This window comes from Protopterus annectens, chromosome 2.part0, assembly GCF_019279795.1.
Source record: "Protopterus annectens isolate FY-2018-M chromosome 2.part0, PAN1.0, whole genome shotgun sequence".
In the NCBI taxonomy this organism is placed as follows: Eukaryota; Metazoa; Chordata; order Ceratodontiformes; family Protopteridae; genus Protopterus; species Protopterus annectens.
Window position 1 is genome coordinate 218168138 of NC_056728.1, and position 23343 is coordinate 218191480.

The 23343-nt window shown below is 44.0% G+C and overlaps 1 protein-coding gene across 1 annotated transcript in view; it reads left to right on the forward strand.

Moving 5' to 3' along the window:
- COQ10B (coenzyme Q10B) overlaps nucleotides 1-23343 on the forward strand; it is an 860158-nt gene that overhangs the window by 812505 nt on the left and 24310 nt on the right. The window contains exon 4 of the mRNA XM_044060303.1: nucleotides 9480-9581. Within this exon, the coding sequence (XP_043916238.1) occupies nucleotides 9480-9581 (102 nt within the window). The remainder of the gene's footprint in view (nucleotides 1-9479; nucleotides 9582-23343) is intronic.

The following is a 23343-nucleotide window of genomic DNA, read 5'->3' on the forward strand; positions in this document are numbered from 1 at the left end:
CCAGGCAGTTATGAGAGGGAATTTTGATTTGGTGCCCTACCCCCACCCCTGGTGACTGACTTGCACGTTCACAGATGTGTGGGCCTGCTGCACCTCGCCCTATGAGTAAGCTCATTCCTGCACATGCTCCATGAAGGCTGCCATGTAGATGTAGATTGACAGAGTGAAGGACATATTACCACCCGTAAGCTGTATGGCATGTACCTCAGTCTCCAGTAGGTTCAGGTATTCCACTGGGCCAGGTTATTCCTAAATGGGCGAGCTGGTATTGACCACTTACACCTGTCCTTTCACATTGGTTCCTTCTGCATTGAGATTGCTATCTACTGTGTGTCAGCTGCGTTGCCGCTCAGGCCTGGGAGGTAAGTTTAATTATTGATTGCCTTTGTTTCAGATGAGATTGGTTTAGTATATGCAGTAATGCTTTAGATGGGTTTCACCATTTTGTGATTATTAAAACTGCAACTTTTTGTACATTTTTGTTAGCCACACAGATCTGTGACACTATGCGGCCACCAAACGCTGTGAAGTGTGACAAATTCTACCTTGTAAATTGAGAGCAGAGCATTGCAGTTCAGTTAGAGGTAAATCTGTTTCACTGGATAATGAAAGTAGTAAATAATTATGTGAAGTTGTTCAGTATCGCCGTTCATTCTTTGATTGGTTCGGAGCCGATCTTCAAAGCTCGAGGTCTTCCAGTAGCTCAAGGCCAAGCCCCTATCCCATGATGCACTATTAATTACCTCAGATCTAGTTTGCCACGGCATCTGATCGGAGGTTCCAGTGCAAGCTCGGGCCAGTACTATTTACAAAACGTTTATATTTAGCAGTTATTTAGATATTTTTTGCTAAACCTTCGTAGGTATTTAGATAGGTAGTTCGGTTTATAGCTTCCTAAAAAGCATCCTCTTCCCATGTGTGATTGTTAATATTTAATATATCGGCCTTGTGTGTTTTGGCCTATTTTCTTCTGTAGTTCTAGTATACACACACACGCACACACACACACACACACACACACATATATATATATATATATATATATATATATATATATATATATCTGTGTGTGTGTGTGTGTTGTAGAGCTTAGGGTATTTCTATTTATCTGCTCTGCATTTTTTTATAGCAGCGTAATGGCAGATGATAAAGATAAGCACCCAAAGTCTGGATTTAAAAAGTGTCCAGACTGCAACCAAAAAATGTCTGTTACAGACGGACATGTAACTTGTGTGTATTGCTTAGGAGCTGTCCACTTACAGGAGTCTTGCACCATATGTCATTCTTTTTCTTCCAGAGTGTTGCTACAGAGGAAAAGGAAGTTGATGGACAGGGGTTTGTTAAAGCATCCTTTTCAAGAGGCGTTGAGTGACCAGGATGTGGCCAGCAAGTCTTCCAATTCCTCTAGATCTTCTGTGGAATCTAAGGATTCTAAGCAGTCTAAGAAGTCGAAAAAGTTGGAGGATTCTGTGAGATCGGCTCCACAGATCTCTGAACCGACTGTCTTTTTTTTTTCGGAGCCGGCCCACAGCCTTGGAGCCGGTATCCGAAGTGCCTCAGTCTCCATTGCTTCAGTCGGCACCGTCAGTGCATTCTTCAAGGTCTTCTGTCAGCCTGTTTGATTTGGGTATGGATCGATTGGTGCAGAAGCTTTTACAGGCACCAGGCCTTGCTAAATTGTTGTTGGCTCCGACCCACGCTGCTTCGGAGCCGAAGACCACTACTCCTGCTTTGACTACTCCTCGTCCGACCTATACCGGACCTTCGGAGCCAGAGGAAGCAGACCTGTTGATCGTGGAGCCTTCGGAACCGAGACCTGCTCCAATGTCCTCGGCTCCATCCACTCCGAAGTCCTCGGCGCTGACCGGGGACTCTAGGAGCCGACAGTCTCCAGTCGGATCTGGGGAGGATAGTCAGACCGACTAGTTGGCGCCGACTCTTCCTCTCAGGGCTCCAGCTCGGATGAGCTCAGCTCCTACCTCCAGCTCGGAGACCATGGCCTCAGTGCGGGAAGGTTTGACGGTTCCTTCGGATCCGTCGATTCCTTCACATCGGAGCCGTGGTGTCTTCAAGGCCATGAGGAGAGCCTTGACCCCCATGACATCCTCGACTTCAGGCCTTGCTTCCTCATTCCCTAAAGCACCTGCGTCTGCTTCTGCTTCCATTGTCCAGGCTAGGCGTAGAGACCCAGGGCCTCACGTAGCCCCACAGGGTGCCCCCTGTTCTTCCGAGACCTCCCCAGAGGCTCCCACTGAGGAGGTTCCCAGGAAGAGATTGTGCAAGAGGAGACACTTGGACTCCCCACAGGAGTCTTTAACATCTGACACTGACTTGGATGAGTCAGAAGGGTCCCCCACTGAGGATATCTCCTTTGCTGAGATACTCGAGATCCTTAGGCAGAGGAGTGATTGACAGTCCAAAAGCCTTACTGAGGATAGTCAGTTCTCCTGAAGGCTTTTGGGTCTCAACACTCACCTCTTGGGTGTCTTCGCCCTTCGATGAGCTCATGCAATTGGTCTCTTCGAGGGCATGGGAGTCACCGAAGTCAATGGAGCCTGTTCCTAGGAGGCCTAACAAGTTCATGTCAGCCCCACCAGATAAAACCTCCTTATCCAAAGGAGTCCCTGTTGATACCATGGTGGTGGTGGCGGCCACCAAAAAGGAAATGTCTGAGACTTTCTCGTCTATTCATCCTCCTAATAGGGAGTCTAGGATCATGGATAGATATGGGAAACGCATGTTTAGTTCAGTGACTTTTGCTCTCCACTCACTGAACTATTTAACCCATTTTACTAGGTTGCAAAGAGATCTGCTTAAGAAGTTGGGAGATACTCTTCAGGATACAGTAGCTGCAGGGGCCTCTGACAAGGTTGCTGCTCAGCTTGCTACCCTAAATTCTATTGTCAACTCATCCATGCATCTCATATCATATGCAGCTGATGGGACGAGTAGGGCAGCGGGTACAGGAATCGCCATCAGAAGACATTCCTGGATGCGCTTGTGTTCCTTCGCGGAACCCTTTAAGTCATCTTTCGTAAACACCCCTTTTGATGGCTCATCTCTTTTTGGGCCTGAAGTGAAAGAAACTTTGACTAGGTGTGAACAGGAGGGAAAGACTCTGCCATCAGAGTCTGTTTTTCCACCCCTACCCGGTCTTATCCCAAAGGCCAAACGGGAGGGAAAACGTGGTTCAAGAAAGCCCAAGGTGCCTTTCAGAACACACGTGGTGAACCCCCCTCTAGGGGCAGAGGAGGGGGTAATAGTGGAAGATGCCGCCCTCACGGCAGAGGGGGTCCGCAACATCAGGGTGACAGAGATCACTTCTCTGGTCAGTCCTACTAGCGCTCCTGAAAGGAGGCCGACTGTCCTGCTCTGGAGGCAGTGGGGGGTCTCTTATCTTTGTATCCAGACACCTGACAGAAAATAACAAAAGACAGCTGGGTACAAAGTATCATTTCCAGAGGGTACTTCATACCATTCGCCACCCCTCCCATCCATAAGGGGAATCCCGGACGTTCCACCCAGTTACAGAGAACAAGCAACCATAGAGGTCCACGAGTTGCTAGAAAAAAAGAGTCATCTAGCCAGTTCCAGCAGACCAAACAGGATCTGGAACTTACTCAAGGTTCTTTTTGATTCCAAAGAAAACTAGGGACTGGAGACCTATTTTGCACCTCAGCAGACTCAACCAATATGTGAAGAAAAAGAAGTTCCTTCCGGATGGTCACGCTCCAGTCTATACTTCCCTTTTTAGGGAAAGACAATTGGATGTGCTCAATAGATCTCAAGGATGCATACTACCACATAAAAATGGCCAGGCCGTCCAGAGACCACCTGTGTTTCTGGCTTGGAGCCAATCATTATCAGTTTCGAGCCCTGCCCTTTGGTCTCACTACAGCCCCCAGAGTGTTCATCAAATGCATGGCAGTAGTCACAGCTCACCTGAAGCGTCTAGGATTCCAGGTGTTTTCCGTACCTAGACGATTGGCTCCTTACCACCACCATCAGGCATCATCTGATTCAGGCAAGGGAGTACACTTTGTCAGTCTGCCATCATTTAGGCATTACAGTCAACTCAGAAAAGTCTGCCTTGTCGCCATCACAGCATATCGTTTTTATCGGGGCAGAGCTAGACACTTCAACCACCACTCTGACTACCAGTCGAAAGAATCTTCCTTCTTCGTCAGCATGTCAGCACATTGGTATCAAAAGACAGAGCACCAGGTTTAGAAGTTCTGAAAGTATTGAGTTTGATGGCTGCAGCAAGCCTAGCCATACCATTAGCAAGAATGCATATGCGGATTCTTCACTGGCTGTTGTTCACTCAGTGGTCTTACCAGGAACTTCCAATGGATCACACGATTTTGATTATGAGCTCTTGCAAGAAAGATCTCCAGTGGTGGTTGACGTTTCTTCACGTCTCCATAGGACGCCCCTTTGTTCTACCCCCTCCAGTAGCCACTGTGACCACGGATGCTTCCCTGATAGGGGGGGGGGGGCATTTTCAGGGAAAGACTGCCCAAGGAACATGGACAGATCAAGAGTCACATTTGCATATCAATGTTCTGGAGATGAGAGCAGTACTTTTGGCGTTGCAGTACTTTCAGGACTCTCTTCCCCTAGGAACACTTGCAATTTAGACAGACAATGTCAGTAGTCTGGTACTTGAAAAAGTAGGGGGGAACCAAGTCTTACCTCCTTTGCCGTGAAGCCCTCAGAGTTTGGCAGTGGGCTGTTTCTTCCCAGCGCTTTCTGTTGCTAATGCACATCCCGGGGAGATCCAATGTGATAGACAACTGAGCACGGCAATTTTGTTGCCGCACGAGTGATCCCTCAAGAAAGAGATTGCGGGCAGCATTTTCCCCAAATGGGGCCAGCCTTGCTGCGTCCTTTTTGCCAGCCACATCAACACAAAATGCAGAAGCTACTTTGTCCTGATTCCTCCTCATCCGGGAGAAGCCCTGAGAGACGCACTCATACACGATTGGCCCCCGGGTCTCCTCTATGCATTTCCACCAATCCCATTGATACCCAGAGTTCTACAGAAAGCAAAATCCCTGGGAAGGACCATCATTCTTATAACCCCTCATTGGCCTCGACAGATTTGGTTCCCATTCCTTCAACATCATCTCTTGGAGGATCCCTGGATTCTGGACCCAGTTCCAGACCTTCTCACACATCCATCAGGGGACCTCCATCCTTCTCTGCAGTCTGAAGCTTACAGCTTGGCTGCTCCAGTTCCCCTCATGGCCAGGCTTCATAACTTGTCCAATGAGACAAAACAGATCCTTTTGTCTTCTCATAAGCCATCCACTAGAAGATTATATCTTAGTAAGTGGAAGAGATTTTCCACATGGGCTTCTAAGCAGAACATTGATCCTTACCAAGCCACCTTGACATCCTTACTAGAATTCTTGACTATGATTTTTAATAAAGGAGCGGCAGCCGCAACAGTTCGGTTTCAGTTGGCTGCTATATCTAACTTTCATCTTGGAATTGACGGGCTAAGTATAATGTCCCACAAGTTATCCAAGGCCTTTCTCAAGGGAACATTTCATATGAGACCTCCAGTGAAAACTCCCTATTCTCCATGGAATCTAAATTTTATACGGTCTCGTATAATCCTTCCCCCATTTGAACCAGCATCATCTTGTGACCTCAAATATTTGTCGTGGAAAACCATTTTTCTGGTAGCTATTACTTCTGCCCGCAGAGTGTCAGAACTTCAAGCTTGATCCATCAGCCCTCCTTATCTGATCTTTCATACTGACAGAGTTTCTCTTTGGACAAACCCCTCTTTTTTGCCCAAAGTTTGTTCAGAAACTAATATCAACCAAGTCATTGAGTTACCAGTTTTCTTCCCTAATCATTCCAATAAGTTGGAGTATATGCTGCACAAACTTGATGTTCACAGACGACTCAGATTTTATTTGAATAGAACAAAAGATATCAGGAAATCAGTCCAGCTCTTTGTTTCATTCTCTGAAGCCAGAAAAGGTAGACCAGTGGCTAAAGCAGCTCTGTCTAAATGGTTATCTGATTGCATCACCTTTGTCTATTCAGCTGCTAACATGCCTTTGCAACACAAGATTAAAGCTCACACAACCAGAGCAGTTTCTACATCCTCTGCGTTCCAAGCCAAATTGCCCCTTGATAACATTTGTGCAGCAGCCACTTGGTCTAAACCTCATAACTTTATCACTCATTACAAAGTTGATAAGGCCTCCAGGAACAGGGCTTCCTTTGGGTCTACGGTTCTGAAGAATGTACTCCCGTGAGCCACCCGAGATTGATGGTGCTAGGGATGCTACCCATCAGTAAAGAATGAACGGTGAGATTGAACAACTTCACATTAAGAAGTTATGTACTCACCATAACGTTCCATGTGAGTTGTTCATCTTGCCTTCATTCTTACGTCCCTCCCTTCTTCCCCCTCCTGGCTGATAGTTGACCTAGATGTTGGTCTCATCCTGGTTGCTCAATTCTTCTTCATGTCCATAGGAGGATAGCTCATTTATATGGTTATAGTACATGCAGCAAACAAGATCTGTGGTAATTCACAGTGCATCCTGGGAATAGGGGCTTGGCCTCGAGCTACTGGAAGACCTCGAGCTTTGCAAAACGGTCGTAGCGGAGCCAGTGGATCGGCTCTGAACCCATCAGTAAAGAATGCAGGCGAGATGAGCAACTCACATGGAGCGTTATGGTGAGTACATAACTTCTTATTCTTTTTAGTGGAAAAAAGTAATAATTGTATACTTGGGTTATTACTTGTTTAGTCCTGAGTCATCACTTTTGTGTTCTGTTTTATCTTGTGCATGATCATGGATTGTTGAAAAGGGTCATTTTGCATGAGGTAATTTAGTTTAGAAAATGAGTAAATGTTTAGAAACATTGGAACCGTATATGAATCTTGCCATAATAGAAGAGAGTAACTAGGAAATGTGAAACAAGCCACACTGGATGTTTTAAAACATTCATCATAAGAAACTATATCTTGCTTTATTAATTTAGTGTTTATTATACATTGTGCTTTATGTATTGTATTGCAGTTTGCAATGTTTTGGCCATTTTACTGCTTTCTTATATATTTGTGTGGAGTTTTGCATCCCCAGGTCTCTGTGAAAAATGGACTGTGCATAGTGGGAGGAAACCCATTTACCAAAAATAGTTACATAATGTACAGTAACAAAAAGATGACGTGTAGTTATCAGTGGAAGCAAGCATCTCCAGCAATACAGGGGAATGCTGCAGGTATATGAAGTGCTATATTTTCTACAAAGGGAGGCACACACACCATCGAAAAGCAGAGGTGCGCATACATAAACACCCACAGAATTACATAATTTCTGTGTTACATCAGTAAAGGAAGAACAGACTTTGTATAGTACAAGGATAAAAGGGTACAGGGTGACAGAAAATGTAGATATACTCAAAAGTACTTCCTTCTTTGTGCAGTGGCAGGGAGTGCAGAGGTTCCACAGTTAAGCAGATTGAAGAATAAAGTCGCAGCACCTCTGTAAAGGTGAAGTTAGAGAATGTGCTTCTGAGAAACGTAAAAGAAACAGAATATTTATCTGTTTTATTTCAGTAGCTGAGAAACTGTTTACCTATTTCTTACACACAGCAAATTATTAAGTAGTTGAAATTGACAATACTCTAAAAAAGCATTTAGAAGAGACAGGATATGTACTTCAACTTTAATTAATTTCTTAGCTTAATAATAAATTAATTAGGGAACTGTGGTCTGGCCAACACAGATTTCAGTAAAACATTTTTTCTGCATTGTATATTATTAAAGTAAATTGTGTGGCCAAGGGCATGACCTGTAGTGGAAGCTGTGTTTAAGTGTCTGATACACTGGAGACAGGTTATAGAGAAAAGAGAAATTTAGTCTGAATAAAAATGAAGCTAGTTAATATTGCTAAGATGGATATCAGGCTAATTTTTGTTTACTGGCATCATTAATGATATTCCAAGAAGTTGAATGGGAAAATATGCCTTTTTGTAGTGACAGTAAGATCTGATGTGTAGTACTAGAAAGTATGTCATGCAAAAAAGAATGAGAAGTTTATATGTCTGGAGAAAGCCGTACCCTTGTCACTGAACAAGTAAGAGACCTGCTTTTATTATAGTGGAGTGCAAGTTTGCCAGTGTTGCTTAGAAAGAGTGGGTAGTAGGTTACTGGGACACAGAAAGAGACTCTATCACCTGTGATAGAAATGAGGTTGAATATTCTGTTGAAGATAATTGGCACTGCCTCATTTTTAATATGATTTTTTTTGGTGGGAAGGCTTGACATAGTTGTCATTCAGTACTGGTTCACTCCCTAGTGGAACTGCAGCCAGCAGCTTGTCATTGTACCTCATCTACCAGATGTGGGTTTGTCCATCTGGAAGAGTGTATAGGTAAGGAATACATGCACTTTTCCTTCTGTTGTCAGTAGTGTCACTATGAGGTGAGCATGCTGCCTTATACAGCTGTCTAATATGCCTGCCACTCAGCCTCAGGTATTTTGTTTATCATCTCTTCATTGACCCCACACACACACACACACACACACACACACACACACACACACACACACACACACACACACACACACACACACACACACACACTGCCTCCTCATTGGAAGGGGCCAGTAACTCCACTCTCTGGGAGAGAAGGGATGTTCATCCACTTCACACCAGACGATACTTTGCATGCTTATTATCAAACTCGCGATGGTGGTAGCAAAGGCATTCGCCCTGACCCTGTATTGTCTCAACAGCTATTGGCAGATGTCATTTGGAGTGCTGTGTCCAGTTTTGGATGCTCCATGTCCATAAGGTCATATGTTGAATGTGATTCAGTGCAGGGTTCCTGAGTCAAAAGTCATATGGATGTGCATTTTGGAGATGAGATTCACTAAGAGGTTTCAAGTACCTCAAGACCATATGGTAAGGTGGTACCTTTCAGAAGAGAGAATTTTTTTTTTTTTTTTTTAATATGAGAACCTGATGCTATGTGAAGGGAATGAAACAGGAGTCAACATAAGGACACAGTTTTCATAGGTGTTATGGATGTATGATATTTTGTCCAGCAGATCTGGTAGAAGTAGACACAAGAAAGAAATTCAGTAGTCTGAGGGACAGGTATTGGGAGATCTGTCAGTATGGTAAAACATTGAAGTTAGGAAGTATTTCAAGATCTGTAATTTATAGCAGTAAAATGAGCAAATAAATGGCAGGTTTACTAGAAGTTTTGACATTTGATATTTGTAAGTAGAGTCTGTGGACATAAGCAGCCAACAGAAGGGCCACAGGTCATGTTAAATGCAGTTGTTAAACTAGAATCATATCAGTAAAATAAAGAAAATTATTATTAATGATTGCTGAGATATTATCATCACTGGAAGTTAATTTTACCTTTTCAGTCAAGAAGATATGGAGTATTTTCATTCACATTTAGAGATCTATATTTTGTATTTCTTGTAGGCATCTGGTACAGATGGCAAGCTCTTCAACCATCTAGAAACAGACTGGCGTTTTAGCCCCGGAATTCCAGGATATCCTAGAACTTGCACGCTAGATTTTTCTGTAAGTACTTCAGTATGTGTTATAATTAAATAATTAAAAAATACAGTACTTTTCTTTTTTATAATTCTGTGATCATAGTAGGTTCTTTATATTAATCACTGCTGCATTAGCCTTAGCTATAGGGGTTATATCCTGGCAAGGATATAACAGCCAGTCAGCTTCCAAAGCTTCAGGGTACCTTTCACGTGCCCAAACTGTCAAGCAGCTCATAAAGAGCTGACTAAAAGACAAATATGGGAGCAAAACCCTTCAGAGCTTTACTGCTGATGAAAAGTAAGCTCCTCTGAGGCTTTTGAGGATTGATGGTCGGCTTGTGCTTTCCTTTACTCGGCAGATAACTTCCCTATAGGGGAAAAAAACTGTGATTGTCTTATATTTCTTGGTGTTTTATTACCTACCTCTTCAGGAATGTTATTTGAAAGCTAGTGTTGTGTTTTAACGGACTGTCTGTAGACTGTAACATACTTTTAAAAGGAGCACAAATTTTTTCTGTCAATTTTCTAGTGTAAACTAACTGATAACATATTTTCTTTGGAGAAATGATGTTTCATTTTCCATTGTGAGGCTGCCATATTAGTCGAAAGTGCTTTTTACTGGGGTTTTTTTTATATAAAGAGGTAACTTACGTGGACTGGTAGTTTTATTGGCATTTACTGCTTGTCTTCCCTGGAAAAAGAGACACTGAGCATGTGAATTTGCTAAACAAAGGATTTCAGGATAGAAATTCAGCAGTGATAATATCAGGGAGAGCGGAAAAGAGGAGTACTTGAATTAATTTCTAGAGGAGCTCCAATATTGAAAGAAGAGGGGGAAAAGATAATAATGGTAGATGTGTGGTAGGAGGAGGATTACACTGGCATGTATTTAGATTCTACCAAAAACTGCTGTTATGGAGATTAAAAAAATTTGTAGGAGAAAGAATCATCTTTCAGCAGGGAATATTACTTATGGGGGGACTGGAATTTGATTTGCAGCAGTGAAGAAGTGTCTGGGGGGGCAGAAGGGGAAATGTAACAAACAAGGGTAGATTTCTAAAGAACTCTATAAAAATATTTGGTGTGGAAGATGTGAATTCAGTAGAAGGAACAGTGAAATAATTTATGTATTATCCCCCAAGGTACAGTAACTGGGCAATACTAGATAGAAGTTATATTGAGAGGTTTGACACACATCCAATAACTGTTTCAGAACATGTGCCAATAACAACTATGATGAAATTGCCAGGTAATGAAGGAAAAATGAGACACTGGTGCTTCCCAACTAGCTGTTATAAACAAAGGAATTTAAGGAATGGGTAGTGGAAATTATTTGGGAGTTATTAGGGAAGATAGAAAGTACTCCAGAAGTTACAGCTACTGGGTAGGATAAAATGAAAGTTAACTTTAAAAGCAGTGTAGAAATAAAAGAAAAAGAGATGTGGTTAAGAATAACAAGAATTATTTAGGGGGTATGGCAAAGATTAGTACTGCAGAATAAGGGGAATCTCGTAGAGCAAGAGAGGGTGCAACTGCAGAGTGCTAATGAGAAAATAAGGGAGTACATGGATAGTATGCATGAATTTAGAAAGATTGCTGTTATGCAGCCGTTTTCTGATGAAGACTCCAGAGCACAAAAACTTTTAGAAGAATGACTTAGGCAAAGGAAGGTAAAAAGGGTTGTTGCCAAACTTAGTGAACCTCATAACCAGGGATCCTATAGAGGTATTAGAGATATTTTGGAAAGAGTGTGAACATTTGCATAAAGCAGAGAAATGGGGAAATCAACAAAATACACAAGTGGAAATATTTATGGCCTAAGGTTAGAGGTAGATGAGGCTCAGTATTTAACAGTTAAGATGCGAGATATAAATGGCAATATATAACCAGTCTGCAGGAAGGTATCCAGGACTAGATTGTATTCTGTTGAATCTTTGGAAGTTAGAAGGAAAGAAAGTGATAAATAAAACTGTCCAGATTTTTAACATTATTCTGAAAGGAGGGGAAGTACAACATCCTGGGGAAAAAAAGCTGTGATGACTGTAGTGCCTAGAGATGGTAAAGACCCATCAGATCCAGCTTCATATAGACCCATTTGAATTTCAAACCATGATTATAAAGTGTCTATATTAGCTAAAAGAATGACAAAAGTGTTACCATAATTGATAAATATGGATCGGTGTAGTTTTGTGGAGGGGTAGCAAACATTTGGCAACATTAATAGAACAATGTTGATCCAGAGAGAAGCAGAATGTTAGAAAAATGCCTCTGTTGGTGGTGGGTCTTGATGCAGAGTAAGTATTTGACAGAGTAAGCTGGGATGTTGTGAGTAGGGATGGAAACATAGAAAAAGTGGAAATTGTGGGAACAATACATGTAGAAAAATGTTTTGGAGGAGGAATGATATTTAAGAGAAAGCAGGAATTGAACAATTTATGTAATGCTGGATTGATTTTATTACACAAATAAATGTGATGTATAATATTTGTAAATGTGAACTTGTTGATATGGTTTATTTACTTTTATATAAATGTAAGTTTGCCTGTGTCACAAATGATAATGTAAAAGTGGGTTTTTTTTTATAAAAGAAATTCATAGTTTCAGACAACACAATTCGGCAGAGAAGAATAATCTTGTTTATTGCAGAGAGCACGCATACGTGGGAGACTAAACAATCAAGGTCTTGTCTCAGAACACAAGAAACTTCATTCTTTTGCATTATTTTAGCTCTAAGCAGAATATGTTGCATCTCTTAATCTGTAGCCACTAACCAATTAAAACTGAACACCTTTGCATTATTTATTACTTCTTATTAAGAAGCTGCTGACACCTTATCTGTGCCTTTCCATATTAGGCACAAGTTCTGAACTTCCACAGTGAAAGTCTCTACATTGACACTGTCCATGTTGGCAGTATTCATGTTAGCAGGAAATAGTTTCGTATGTAATGATCTATCAGAATCCATCTTGAAATAAAATGGAATTCCAAAATAAGATGTTCAATGAATGTTTTCTGTTCTTTACACATTTCCCTTCACATCACCTTACCATAGACATCCTTGTATGTTTGATATAAAGGTAACATACACCCATACATCTTTAGAGCCCCCCCCCCCAATCATCCAGGGTTGGTATGAGCACCGATGCTAAAATTGGTGGATATGCAAAATGATCCATTGAAAGATTAGGTGGCCATGCTGTCTCAGACAACAGCTGATGTTGGCACCGATGGTATGAATGTACTATGAACATTTTTTTATATATATTTTTTGCTGCCCACTTGCTGACCATCCCCTATTGGACATATCCGTTAATTTCCATATCCTGGTGTTCCCCATTGAGCATGAAACTGGTCGGGGGGGTGGAGCTTGATACAGGTAGCCTTAGAAGTGGTTTGTGCCCTCACCAGCATCCCAGCAATGACAGCATATTTAGTATGGCCTCACACTCTCCCCTTGTTGTGGTGCAAATGACCCCCATCACTGCGGGAGCCTCTATGCCCTCCAATTTGAATGCATGCTTCCATGCCCTCAACAATGAAGGGTATTGCTTACATGTTTTTTTTTAGCTGAATGACCACTTTTGGAGCATCCTTTGTGTCACCACTCCCCCTCCTCCAAGGGATTGTGGCACTGAATGGACCCAGTCTGCCCCCTCCTCAAGGATAAGCATGCCAGTATTTCCCTCACCAGCTTCAGCTCCAGAAAAGAAAAGCTGCTAATTAAACTTGGGCCATGTGGGTTGTAATCAGGGCTTTATTCCTGTACCCTGTGGAGCTGGCTGTGCTGTACTGTACTGTGAATTTTCTAATATGTTTTTTCTGTCCTCTCTGCCTGCCAAATGTCTAATCACTGCTTTGATCATGTTAGTGTATACCCTATAATTAGGGTGAAAGCCAGTCATGACATGGCTGCCATCTAGACACTCATGAAGGGCTTTTTATTTGGCCCAAGTCCCTCCCCTGCAAGCTTTGTGAGCTTTCTACAAGTCTAAACATTCTTTCCCATGGCCAGTAAGTACTGCTTCACAGCTATGCCTTGGTATATCTCCCTAGCCCATACCTTTTATGCTGTGTACCTGTATCTACAGAAGGTGCTGACAATGAAGTGCTGGACTGTCTCCAGTCCCCCAGGTTGGGCAAGCCAGCGCTGGCCACTCATTCCCTACCCACCCTCATCAGCTCTTTCAGCATCTAGGTTGCTTGTTGTTCCCAGTTCATTTGGGTCCCAGCCAGAGTTTCATCCCTCTACACCATGGAGCCAAACATGTTATGAAATGCAGTTCTAGTATTGCAGATGCATGTGCCAGGGCTGCCACCACTGGGACTGTCGTCAGAAAGCATGCATAACTCCATATTCACCCCCCCCCCCCCGGGGAATGTTAAGGGGCAACTTTGAAGTACATCTTTAGAAAAGAACCGTGTCTTTGGTCCTCCTTCAGGACATTGCAGACACTAAAACATCATTTCCCACTGCCTGTCCATACCTATTCAGGAATGAATCTGTCCAAGGTGTGGCCCATTTGTAGGAATCAGACTTACCAGGACCATTGTGAGCAGAAGAGCTGGTTTGAGAAAATGTAGCAGGCATAGGGGGGGGAGAAGAGGAGATAGCCCATGCAGCAAAGGGCATAAGCCAGGGAAAGGAACTGTGCAGCCAGCAGTGGAGTCACCATAGAGCTATGACTACTACCTCCCCTTTCCTCTGCAAAAGTTTCAGACTGTGAGGAGCATTTATCTCCTCTGATCTCAGACTAATATCCAGATCTTTTCTGTATCCTCACTCCCTCATAACCTTCCTTGCATGCTCTTCTGCTGTCTGTACAGTCTTTCAAAAATGCTTGCCATTTCCCCTTTCATAGGTTTGTACTAGGCTATCGGCCCTAGGGCCTATACAAGCCTAGCCATAACAATTCCCAGGCTATTTCTTCCCACACTATTTACTTCCCTGGACCCCTGACTTTGAAGAAGTCTCCCTACTTTTTGCAACTTACAAATCATATTCTTTTTAATTTTCGACACCTAATATTTCTCATTTTATTCCACTTTCCCCACCAGAACTCATTCCTTCCAATATTCCTGTCCATCTCTTTATATTCCAACATCTCAGTTTTTACCCCTTCATTTTTTTCCTCTTGTACTTTGCAACTTTTCTCTGTAGTCTCCCTTTCTGTTCATCCTTAAACTCTTTTTTTCTAGTCTGTTTACTCTTTTTTAAGGTATCTTTCTGCCTGTATAGTTGCCACCTGTCCCACTCCTTTTGATCCTAAGCCAGTTCAGGCCCCTGCCACTGAGAAGTCTCTAGCAGGAGAGTTAGGGTTCACCAGAGAGGATCGTCATTCAGACAGCTGGGAAGGTTGGTTGTTCCTTTATCAGCATCTGACAAGTCTATCTAGCAGGCATTTGTTTTACATTCTTACCACACCCAGGGTTGACATAAGCACCCATGTAAGCATGGGGGGGGGGGGTCTACACTACCCTTTCCATGTATATGTGTGCTTTCACTTACATTCTAATGACAGTTACCATCACCAGCTTTGTAATGCACCCGTGTCCCTGGGTCTGACTAAATTTCGTCTTATGCAACTCTCCAATTTGCTTAAAGGTAAACAGCTGACCAGAACCACTGTTTCTTCCCCCCAAGAAGGGAAAGCCTGTGTTGACTACTCACTCTCTTCTTCCCCTGTTTGGCCTTTTTATCACCCATTCTGCTGTTAGGTCATCTGTGTTGTAGTCTAGGATTTATTGCTGTTTAACATAGATACAGTCTATACTTCCTTTTTTGTATATCTGTGAGTATCCTTGCCTCTTGTATCATTCTTCGTGTTCTCAGTTTTTTAACTCTACCCCACCAGAATAAACCTAGCTGATCTCTTCTTCTCTCAGTCTCTCAAGGCACCTCTCCAACCAGTTTCATCAAGTTCTCTAGCCTTGTCTCTTCCTTTTGTTTATTCACATCCACCATCTGTCTTGCATCCCGTCTTCTTGCCCACCTCTTCACCCAAAATTAAATTAACCACACACACAGCCACTCCACTTTGTAGATCTATAAAGCCCTGACTACATCACAGGTGACCCAGTTTCAGGTAGTGACGTGGCACTTGAAGGAATTGTTAGGAGGAGGATGGGAGTGAATCACTCCTACCTACTCACACATTCTGGGAGGAGAATAGCAACTTTGGCACACCACATTTGGTGACACCTAGTGAGAGCACTAGGTGTCAACCCTCTGAAGCTTGAGTCTGTTGATCCCATCACATGTAGTGCTCACGTCATTCTGTGAGCTGTGGGGACCCCTCAGAAGGTGGCTGTAGTGTAGATGATGTCCTTCAAGGATGCATCTGCAGTCCTAACAAATGGGTTGTCCTGGCCTCAGGCAGCCTTTCGGTCGGCCGGATTCCAAAGTCTGGGTCTGGCCTCGGCTGATGTCGCACTTCACCCTACGTCATAGCTGCAGTTCAGCGGGTATAAAGGCATCAGCCGACGCCATTTTCCTCAGTCTTTCTTGCCGCGTGGCGCCCGAAGCAGAAGCTGTTCGCAAGTGCCGGTCGGTCAGAACCAGAGATTGCTACTACCGAAGACTTCTAAAAAGCTAAGTACCCCGTTGGGGGCTCTTTCTTGCCTCAGCCGATGTCAGAAAAAGTGAATAACTGTTTAACTTGTGGGAAACAAATACCTCATAAAGATTTCCACTCTTACTGCCTACCTTGTTTAGGCCCAGACCACGACGTAGCAGCTTGTCTAGCCTGTGCTTCCTTCAACCGACGAACACTTAGACGTCGGTCGGAGTTTGCAGAGGAGGTTTTCGGCTCCGCTTTTGCTTATATCATGCCGTCGGAGACTCCGACTTCACATTTAGCTAAAAAGCGGAAGGAAAAGGACCGACACTCGCGGTCCGCGGTTTCGGCCGAAACTGCGGTTAAGCCAACCGTGAGTGTCTCGGTTTCGGCCGAAGCCGAGTCCGCGGTTCTTCCTTCGGCCGAAAGCATGCCTCCTTCTACCGACGCCTCTTCCAGCATGGCTGAATCTGCTACTGAAAATCCACCTGCTCTTACAGTTTCTCGGGATTTATCAGATACTATCCCTTTAGATGTATCTACTCCTGCACGTGGAGCTGCTAGGCCCCCTGCATCCATGTCAATTAAGGCTTTTGCCAGGGCTAAAGCAGCTAAATCTTCAAAGGCCGTGCCTGCTAAAGCCCCCTCTCACAGGCCTAGCTGTAGTACTCAAATGCTTAGTCTAGCAGAGGATCTCATTTCTTTGATCAGGGGAACCCAGTCTCACCCGGACAGGGCCTCTCACCCACCTCCAGAGAAGAGGCTTAGAGCAGAGCCCCCTGAGCCAGTTTCTTCAGATTATTCCTCTGATGATTCAGAAAACACAAATCCTCCAGAGGGCCCTTACTCTCCATTTGAGGACTCTGATGCCGAGGATTCCATACCTTCTGCCTCTCCTCCTGAGGAATTTTCTTTTGGGGAAACCTTGCATGCTATGAGGGAACAATTTCAATGGCAGGGCCAGGATTTTTCAGATTCTAGGAAAAGGCTTAGGACCTTTTTACATTTACCACAGCATAGGCCTTTAGCTATTCCTCCAGTACTTACAGTTGTGGATGATGCATTTAATGATGCTTGTACTGCCCCTGACTCACTGCCTCCGGCCCCTGCTAAGCCCGACAGATACAACAGGGTTCCGGACACACATTATCATTTATACAAGGCTCCTATTGCAGATCCTGAAACTATTTCACAGGGCCCCAAAGCTGTAGCAGCTGCCTCTGCCAAAACCCCCCTCCCCTCTGAAAGAGAATCTAGGGCATTGGAGAGATGGGGTAAAAAAGTTTATACTTCTGCTACTCTTTCGGCTAGGGCCTTAAACTGTCAATTCCACATGATTCAGTATCAGGAATTTCTGTTAGATCAGCTCACTAAAAAACTGTCCTCTCCTGAACCTTTAGACCGTAAGTCCCTTCAGGATTTGGTGCATAACACTCAGCAGGTCAGTAATCATTCCTTAAAATGCGGCTATGATGCACTGGAGGCTTCCTTTAGATCAGCTATGACTGGTACAGTGATCAGAAGGCATGCATGGTTAAAAGAGCAATCCTTACCAGACCATGTAAAGTCAAAGCTTCTAGATGCTCCCATGGAAAAGCACAGCTTGTTTGGTTCCCCTGCACAGCAAGTGTTGAAGAAGGTGGAAGAAAAAGCTAAATCTGTCCAGACAGTCAAGGATTTCTTACAGGTCCAGCCTCCGAGGTTTAGTAGGAACTGGCCTTCCAAGAACTGGTCCTTTCCAGATACCACCAGAGCACAGAGAAGCAGAAATAGACGCCCTAGAGGCAGAGGTCAATCCAGAGGTGCCTACAGAGGACGTCAGTGGCAGCCTAACAGCCAGAGAACTACTGCCACAGATCCAGCCACTACCACTTCTACAGGACAATCACAGTGACTTGGCTCTGAAACCGCCTACCAGGGAACAACTGGCAGCACCCTTAGGCGGAAAATTAGCCTTATTTACAGTAAATTGGCATTACATTACAGGAGACAAATGGATTTTACAGACAATAGACAAAGGCTACAGGTTTCACTTCCATACTCTTCCAAGGAAGAGAGGAATGCCAAACCTACCTCCAAACCAAAGGACAAACGCTCTACAGCAAATAGACCACTTACTAAGGATGAGAGCTATAGAAAAGGTACAGGCTATGGAACAAGGACAAGGATTTTATTCAAGGCTTTTCCTAGTACCAAGAAAGGAAAACCAATGGAGACCTATCCTCGACCTGTCCACTCTAAACACATATCTCATTGTTCCAAAATTCAAAATGCTGACCCTACAGCAACTTCTTCCCATGCTGGGCAAGGAGTCTTGGCTGGTGACTCTGGATCTCATGGAGGCATACCTGCACGTCCCCATACGACCAAATTGCAGAAGATACCTCAGATTTCTTGCAGGATCAGAGCATTATCAATTCTCAGCATTGCCTTTTGGCTTATCTACTGCGCCCAGAGTATTCACGAAATGCCTGGCATCAGTAATTGCTCATTGCAGGCTTCAGGGAATTCAAATTTATCCATACCTGGACGACTGCCTGTTACAAGCGGACAGCAAAGACAAATTAACAAAAGACTTGAAAAAGGTTATTCACCTGCTGCAAGCCCTGGGATGCACAGTCAACACAAAAAAGTCAAGGCTGATGCCATCCCAAAGGATAACCTTCCTGGGTGCAGAACTGGACACATCAAACCAGATGGCATTCCTCACAGCAGAAAAACAGAAGCAGCTACCACTCTATTTCATGGCATTAACAACGCAGAACCAGCTTACAGCAAGGAAAATCCTGCAAGCCCTGGGTTACATGGCATCCTGCATAATATTAATCCCACATGCCAGGCTACATATGAGGAAGTTGCAATGGTACCTGAGGAATTTATGGTCTCAGCACAAGCACAGCCTAGAAACCCAAATTCCAATAATTCCATGCCTGAAGCAAGAATTCCAGTGGTGGGCCCAGGCCTGTCAATTGAACAAAGGACTGCCCTTCCACAGGCCTCACCCAAGCCAGACTATCACCACGGACGCCTCAGACCTCGCTTGGGGGGCACACATGGTGGACAAGTGCATACAAGGCTTATGGACTCAAGACCAGATGAACCTACACATAAATCAAAAAGAGATGCTGGCAGTAAAACAGGCAATTCAGATATTCAGACCATTTCTTCAACAGGGTCATTTGCTGACAAGGACGGACAACACCACAGTCATGTGGTATATCAACAAACAGGGAGGTACACATTCATATCCTCTATGCCGGATGGCAATGGACCTCTGGAATGTGGCCCTGAGCCTCAACATTCAGCTCCAAGCCATATTTGTGCCAGGAAAAGAAAATATACTAGCAGACATCTTAAGCAGAACCACCACGGATGCCCACGAATGGATGCTGCATCCAGACATCTTCAAAACCATCACAAGGAAATGAGGACTGCCAGAAATAGACCTGTTCGCATCCCCACAAAACCACCAATTGAAAAAATTCTGCACAAGGACATACCACCCACTTGCTTGGAAGGTGGACTCCCTATCCTTCAGTTGGGAAAACCTGACAGCATATGCATTCCCACCTCTTCCTTTGATGCACAAAGTGCTACTGAAGATCAAAGAAGATCACCCGAGGATCATCTTGATAGCTCCAGATTGGCCAAGGCAACATTGGTACCCGCTACTGAGGAGTATGTCCCGGGAACACGCATGGCCTCTTCCCTTACAACCTCTACTGCTAACACAGAACAACTTCAAAATCCTGCATCCAAACTTGAAAACACTGCAGCTAGCTGCTTGGAACATTACATAAGGAAAAATAACCCAGATTTATCTCAAAGGGTTAAAGACATTATCCTGGAGGCTCGCAGACCCTCAACAAGGAAAACTTATACAGCAAAATGGAAAAGATATCTCATTTGGAGTGCAACAAAAGGAGTGGATGCATCATTGGCAAACATAGCTAACATCCTGGAATACTTAGCAGAGCTTTTCCACAATGGTCTCTCTTACTCCTCCATTAAGATTCATGCATCATCAATTTCAGCAGAATACAACATGGATCCTCCAGTCTTTTCTCAACCTCTACCCAGGCAGTTTCTCAGAGGAATTAAAAATGTAAAGCCACCAAGGAAACCTCCATTGCCTACATGGGACTTGAACTTTGTGTTAGAAAAGTTGACACTTCCCCCTTTTGAACCAGCAGCAGCAGCAGAATTACAGTACTTATCTTGGAAGACTGCATTCCTGCTTGCAATCACTTCAGCTAGAAGGGTTTCTGAATTACAGGCATTAATGGCAGTACAGCCCTTCCTTATCTTCCATCAGGATAGAGTGTCCATGAGAACTAATCCTACCTTTATGCCAGAGGTGGTCTCCAGGGTATCATTAAACCAAGCAATACACCTACCAACTTTCTTCCCCAACCCACAGAACAGGGGGGAAAGATTGCTGCATACCTTGGATGTACACAGACAATTGCGCTACTACCTGGACAGAACCAAGAACAATAGAAAAACTGACCAGCTTCTGGTAGCATATGCAACAGGAATGGAAGGAAAAGCAATTTCAAAACAAACAATCTCAAAATGGATAGGAAATTGCATTAGATTTTGTTACTCTTTTCATGGAAGGGCAACTCCAGAAAACATCAGACCTCACTCCACAAGGGCTACAGCCACTACTACAGCTTTCTTACGAGGAGTGGCTACCAAAGATATTTTAGAGGCTGCTACTTGGAGCTCCGTGCATACATTTGCCAAGCATTATAATCTACCTTTATACTCCAGATCCCGAGCAGGTTTCGCCACTGCTGTTTTGCAAGGGATCTTATCTACACCATAAACTCTTAGTGCCTCCTCCCCCAGTTTGGCTATGGTATTCTACCCATTTGTTAGGACTGCAGATGCATCCTTGAAGGACATAGTACAGTTTTGTACCTACCATAAATGTAGATGTCCGAGAGGTATGCATCTGCAGTCAGGATTACCCACCCTCCTTCCCCTCTGTGGTACTCCTAGGGTATTTGCCCATCTTGTAGCTAGCTGGGGGAATCTATTATGGTGTATTTGTTTGTATATATGTATATACATGTTTATTTCTATTTGCTCTCTATTGTTTGGAAACATGTGCATTTATCCAAATTTAGCCTTCCTAGAGGGCACCTGGCATCTGGGGCAAGAAACACTGAGGAAAATGGCGTCGGCTGATGCCTTAATACCCACTGAACTGCAGCTATGACGTCGGGTGAAGTGCGACATCAGCCGAGGCCAGACCCAGACTTTGGAATCCGGCCGACCGAAGGGCTGCCTGAGGCCAGGACAACCCATTTGTTAGGACTGCAGATGCATACCTCTCGGACATCTACATTTATGGTAGGTACAAAACTGTACTTTCTTCGTGTCTCACTGTTGCAGTCATCATATTTGGGTTGTCTGCCTGCAGGTAGCCCTCAGCCGGCCTAAATACCAGAGTCTTGGGATTTCTGAGTCGGATGCTGTCGCTTCTTCCATGATGTCAGGTCGTCAGGGGTATAAAACATGCAGCCGATGCCATTACATCAGTCTTTCTTGCCGTGCGTTGCCCCAAGCAGAAGCAGTTCTCAAATGCCGGTTGGCCGACTCCTGAAATTTTCATTTTCGAGTTTCAGTCCTGAAGTCTTCTAAAAGATGAGTACCCCGTTGGGGATCCTTTTTTCTTGCTCTAACCAATGTCATAAAAAATTAATAATTGTCTTGCCTGTGGAAAGCAAATGCCTCCATAGAGATTTTAATTTTTACTGCGTCATTTGTTTAGGCCCAGACCACGACGTCCCTCGCTGTCGGTTTTGTGCCTTATTCAACGCCCAAACTATCCGTCGGGCAATTTTTTGTAGCTAAATACTTTCGCTGTCAATCTTCATACTCCAAAATGGTGTCGGTAAGCCATCTGACTACCGATCTTCCGGAAAAAAAAAAAACGTAAGGATAAAGACAAAAGACAGACCGCATAGGTCCAAAACTGCAGACGACGCTACCGGTAAGCTAGTCGCCAGTCCGCTGGTACTCAGTGAGGCACTTTCGCAGCCCCTGATACCTGCGTCTACAGATTCACAGGCCTCTACTAAGACCCATTCAGAGTCCAGTATGCTGCGAGATGCTTCTTCGACTATGGAACCTGTGGATGTCTCTACCTTGAATGGGTCCAGAGCAGCTGTGCAGGCACTGGCTTCTGAGGGTGTATTCAGGCCTACCGATTTTCATATTAAACCGACTACTTCACTTCAAGCCAAAAATACTGAATTTCTCAGGCCTAAAGTTCGCATTACACCTAGGAAACCGATGACCAAAGCGCTTTCTCAGGCCCACAGGCTTAAAAAACAAATGATTAGAATGGCTGAAGACCTTATTACCTTAATTAGGGGAAGACAGCCTTCCCCCTCAAAAAGATGTAGAACTGATTTTCCTTCTGATTCTTCTGATCAGGAATCTGATATCTCTGTTCCTTCTGACTACCAGGACATACCCTTGTCTGCCTATGAGGATTCTGATGCAGAGGATTCCATTCCCTCTGCTTCCCCTCCAGAAAATTTTTCTTTTGGTGAAACCCTGCATACCCTTAGGGAACATTTCCGCTGGGAAAGCCAGGACTACTCTCAGTCCAAAAAGAGACTCGGGAAATTTTTAAACCTGCCTCAGCACAGGCCTCTAGCTATCCCTCCTGTTCTGGAGATTGTAGATGATGTTTTCTTGGAATCCAGCCTTACCCCGGATACTTTGCCTCCAGCTCCCAGAAAACCTGACCGGTACTATAGAGTACCTGACTCTCACAAATTCCTTTTCAAGAATCCTACTGCGGATCCAGAGACTATTTCCCAAGGACCAAAAGGCATTAAGGCCACTACTGCCAATAATCCTGCCCCTTCTGACAGGGATTCTAGGGCTTTAGACAGATGGGGTAAGAAGGTATACACCTCTGGTACTCTGGCCATTAGGGCTTTAAGTTGCCAGTTTCATATGTTAAAGTATCAACAGGATATTATGGGGCTAATTAAGCAGTAAATTATGTTGATTCCTGACTGTGCAGAACACAAAGATTTACAAGAGTTAATGCATTTTGCTGACCAAGTTGGTAAACATACCTTGTAGTGTGGATGTTCTTCGTGTTTCAATGTTGCAGTCATTACACTTGGGTTATCCTGCTGGCAGGCTACCCACAGTCGGCCTGAATTCCAAAGTCCTGGTCTGGCGTCGGTTGCTGTCGCCTCT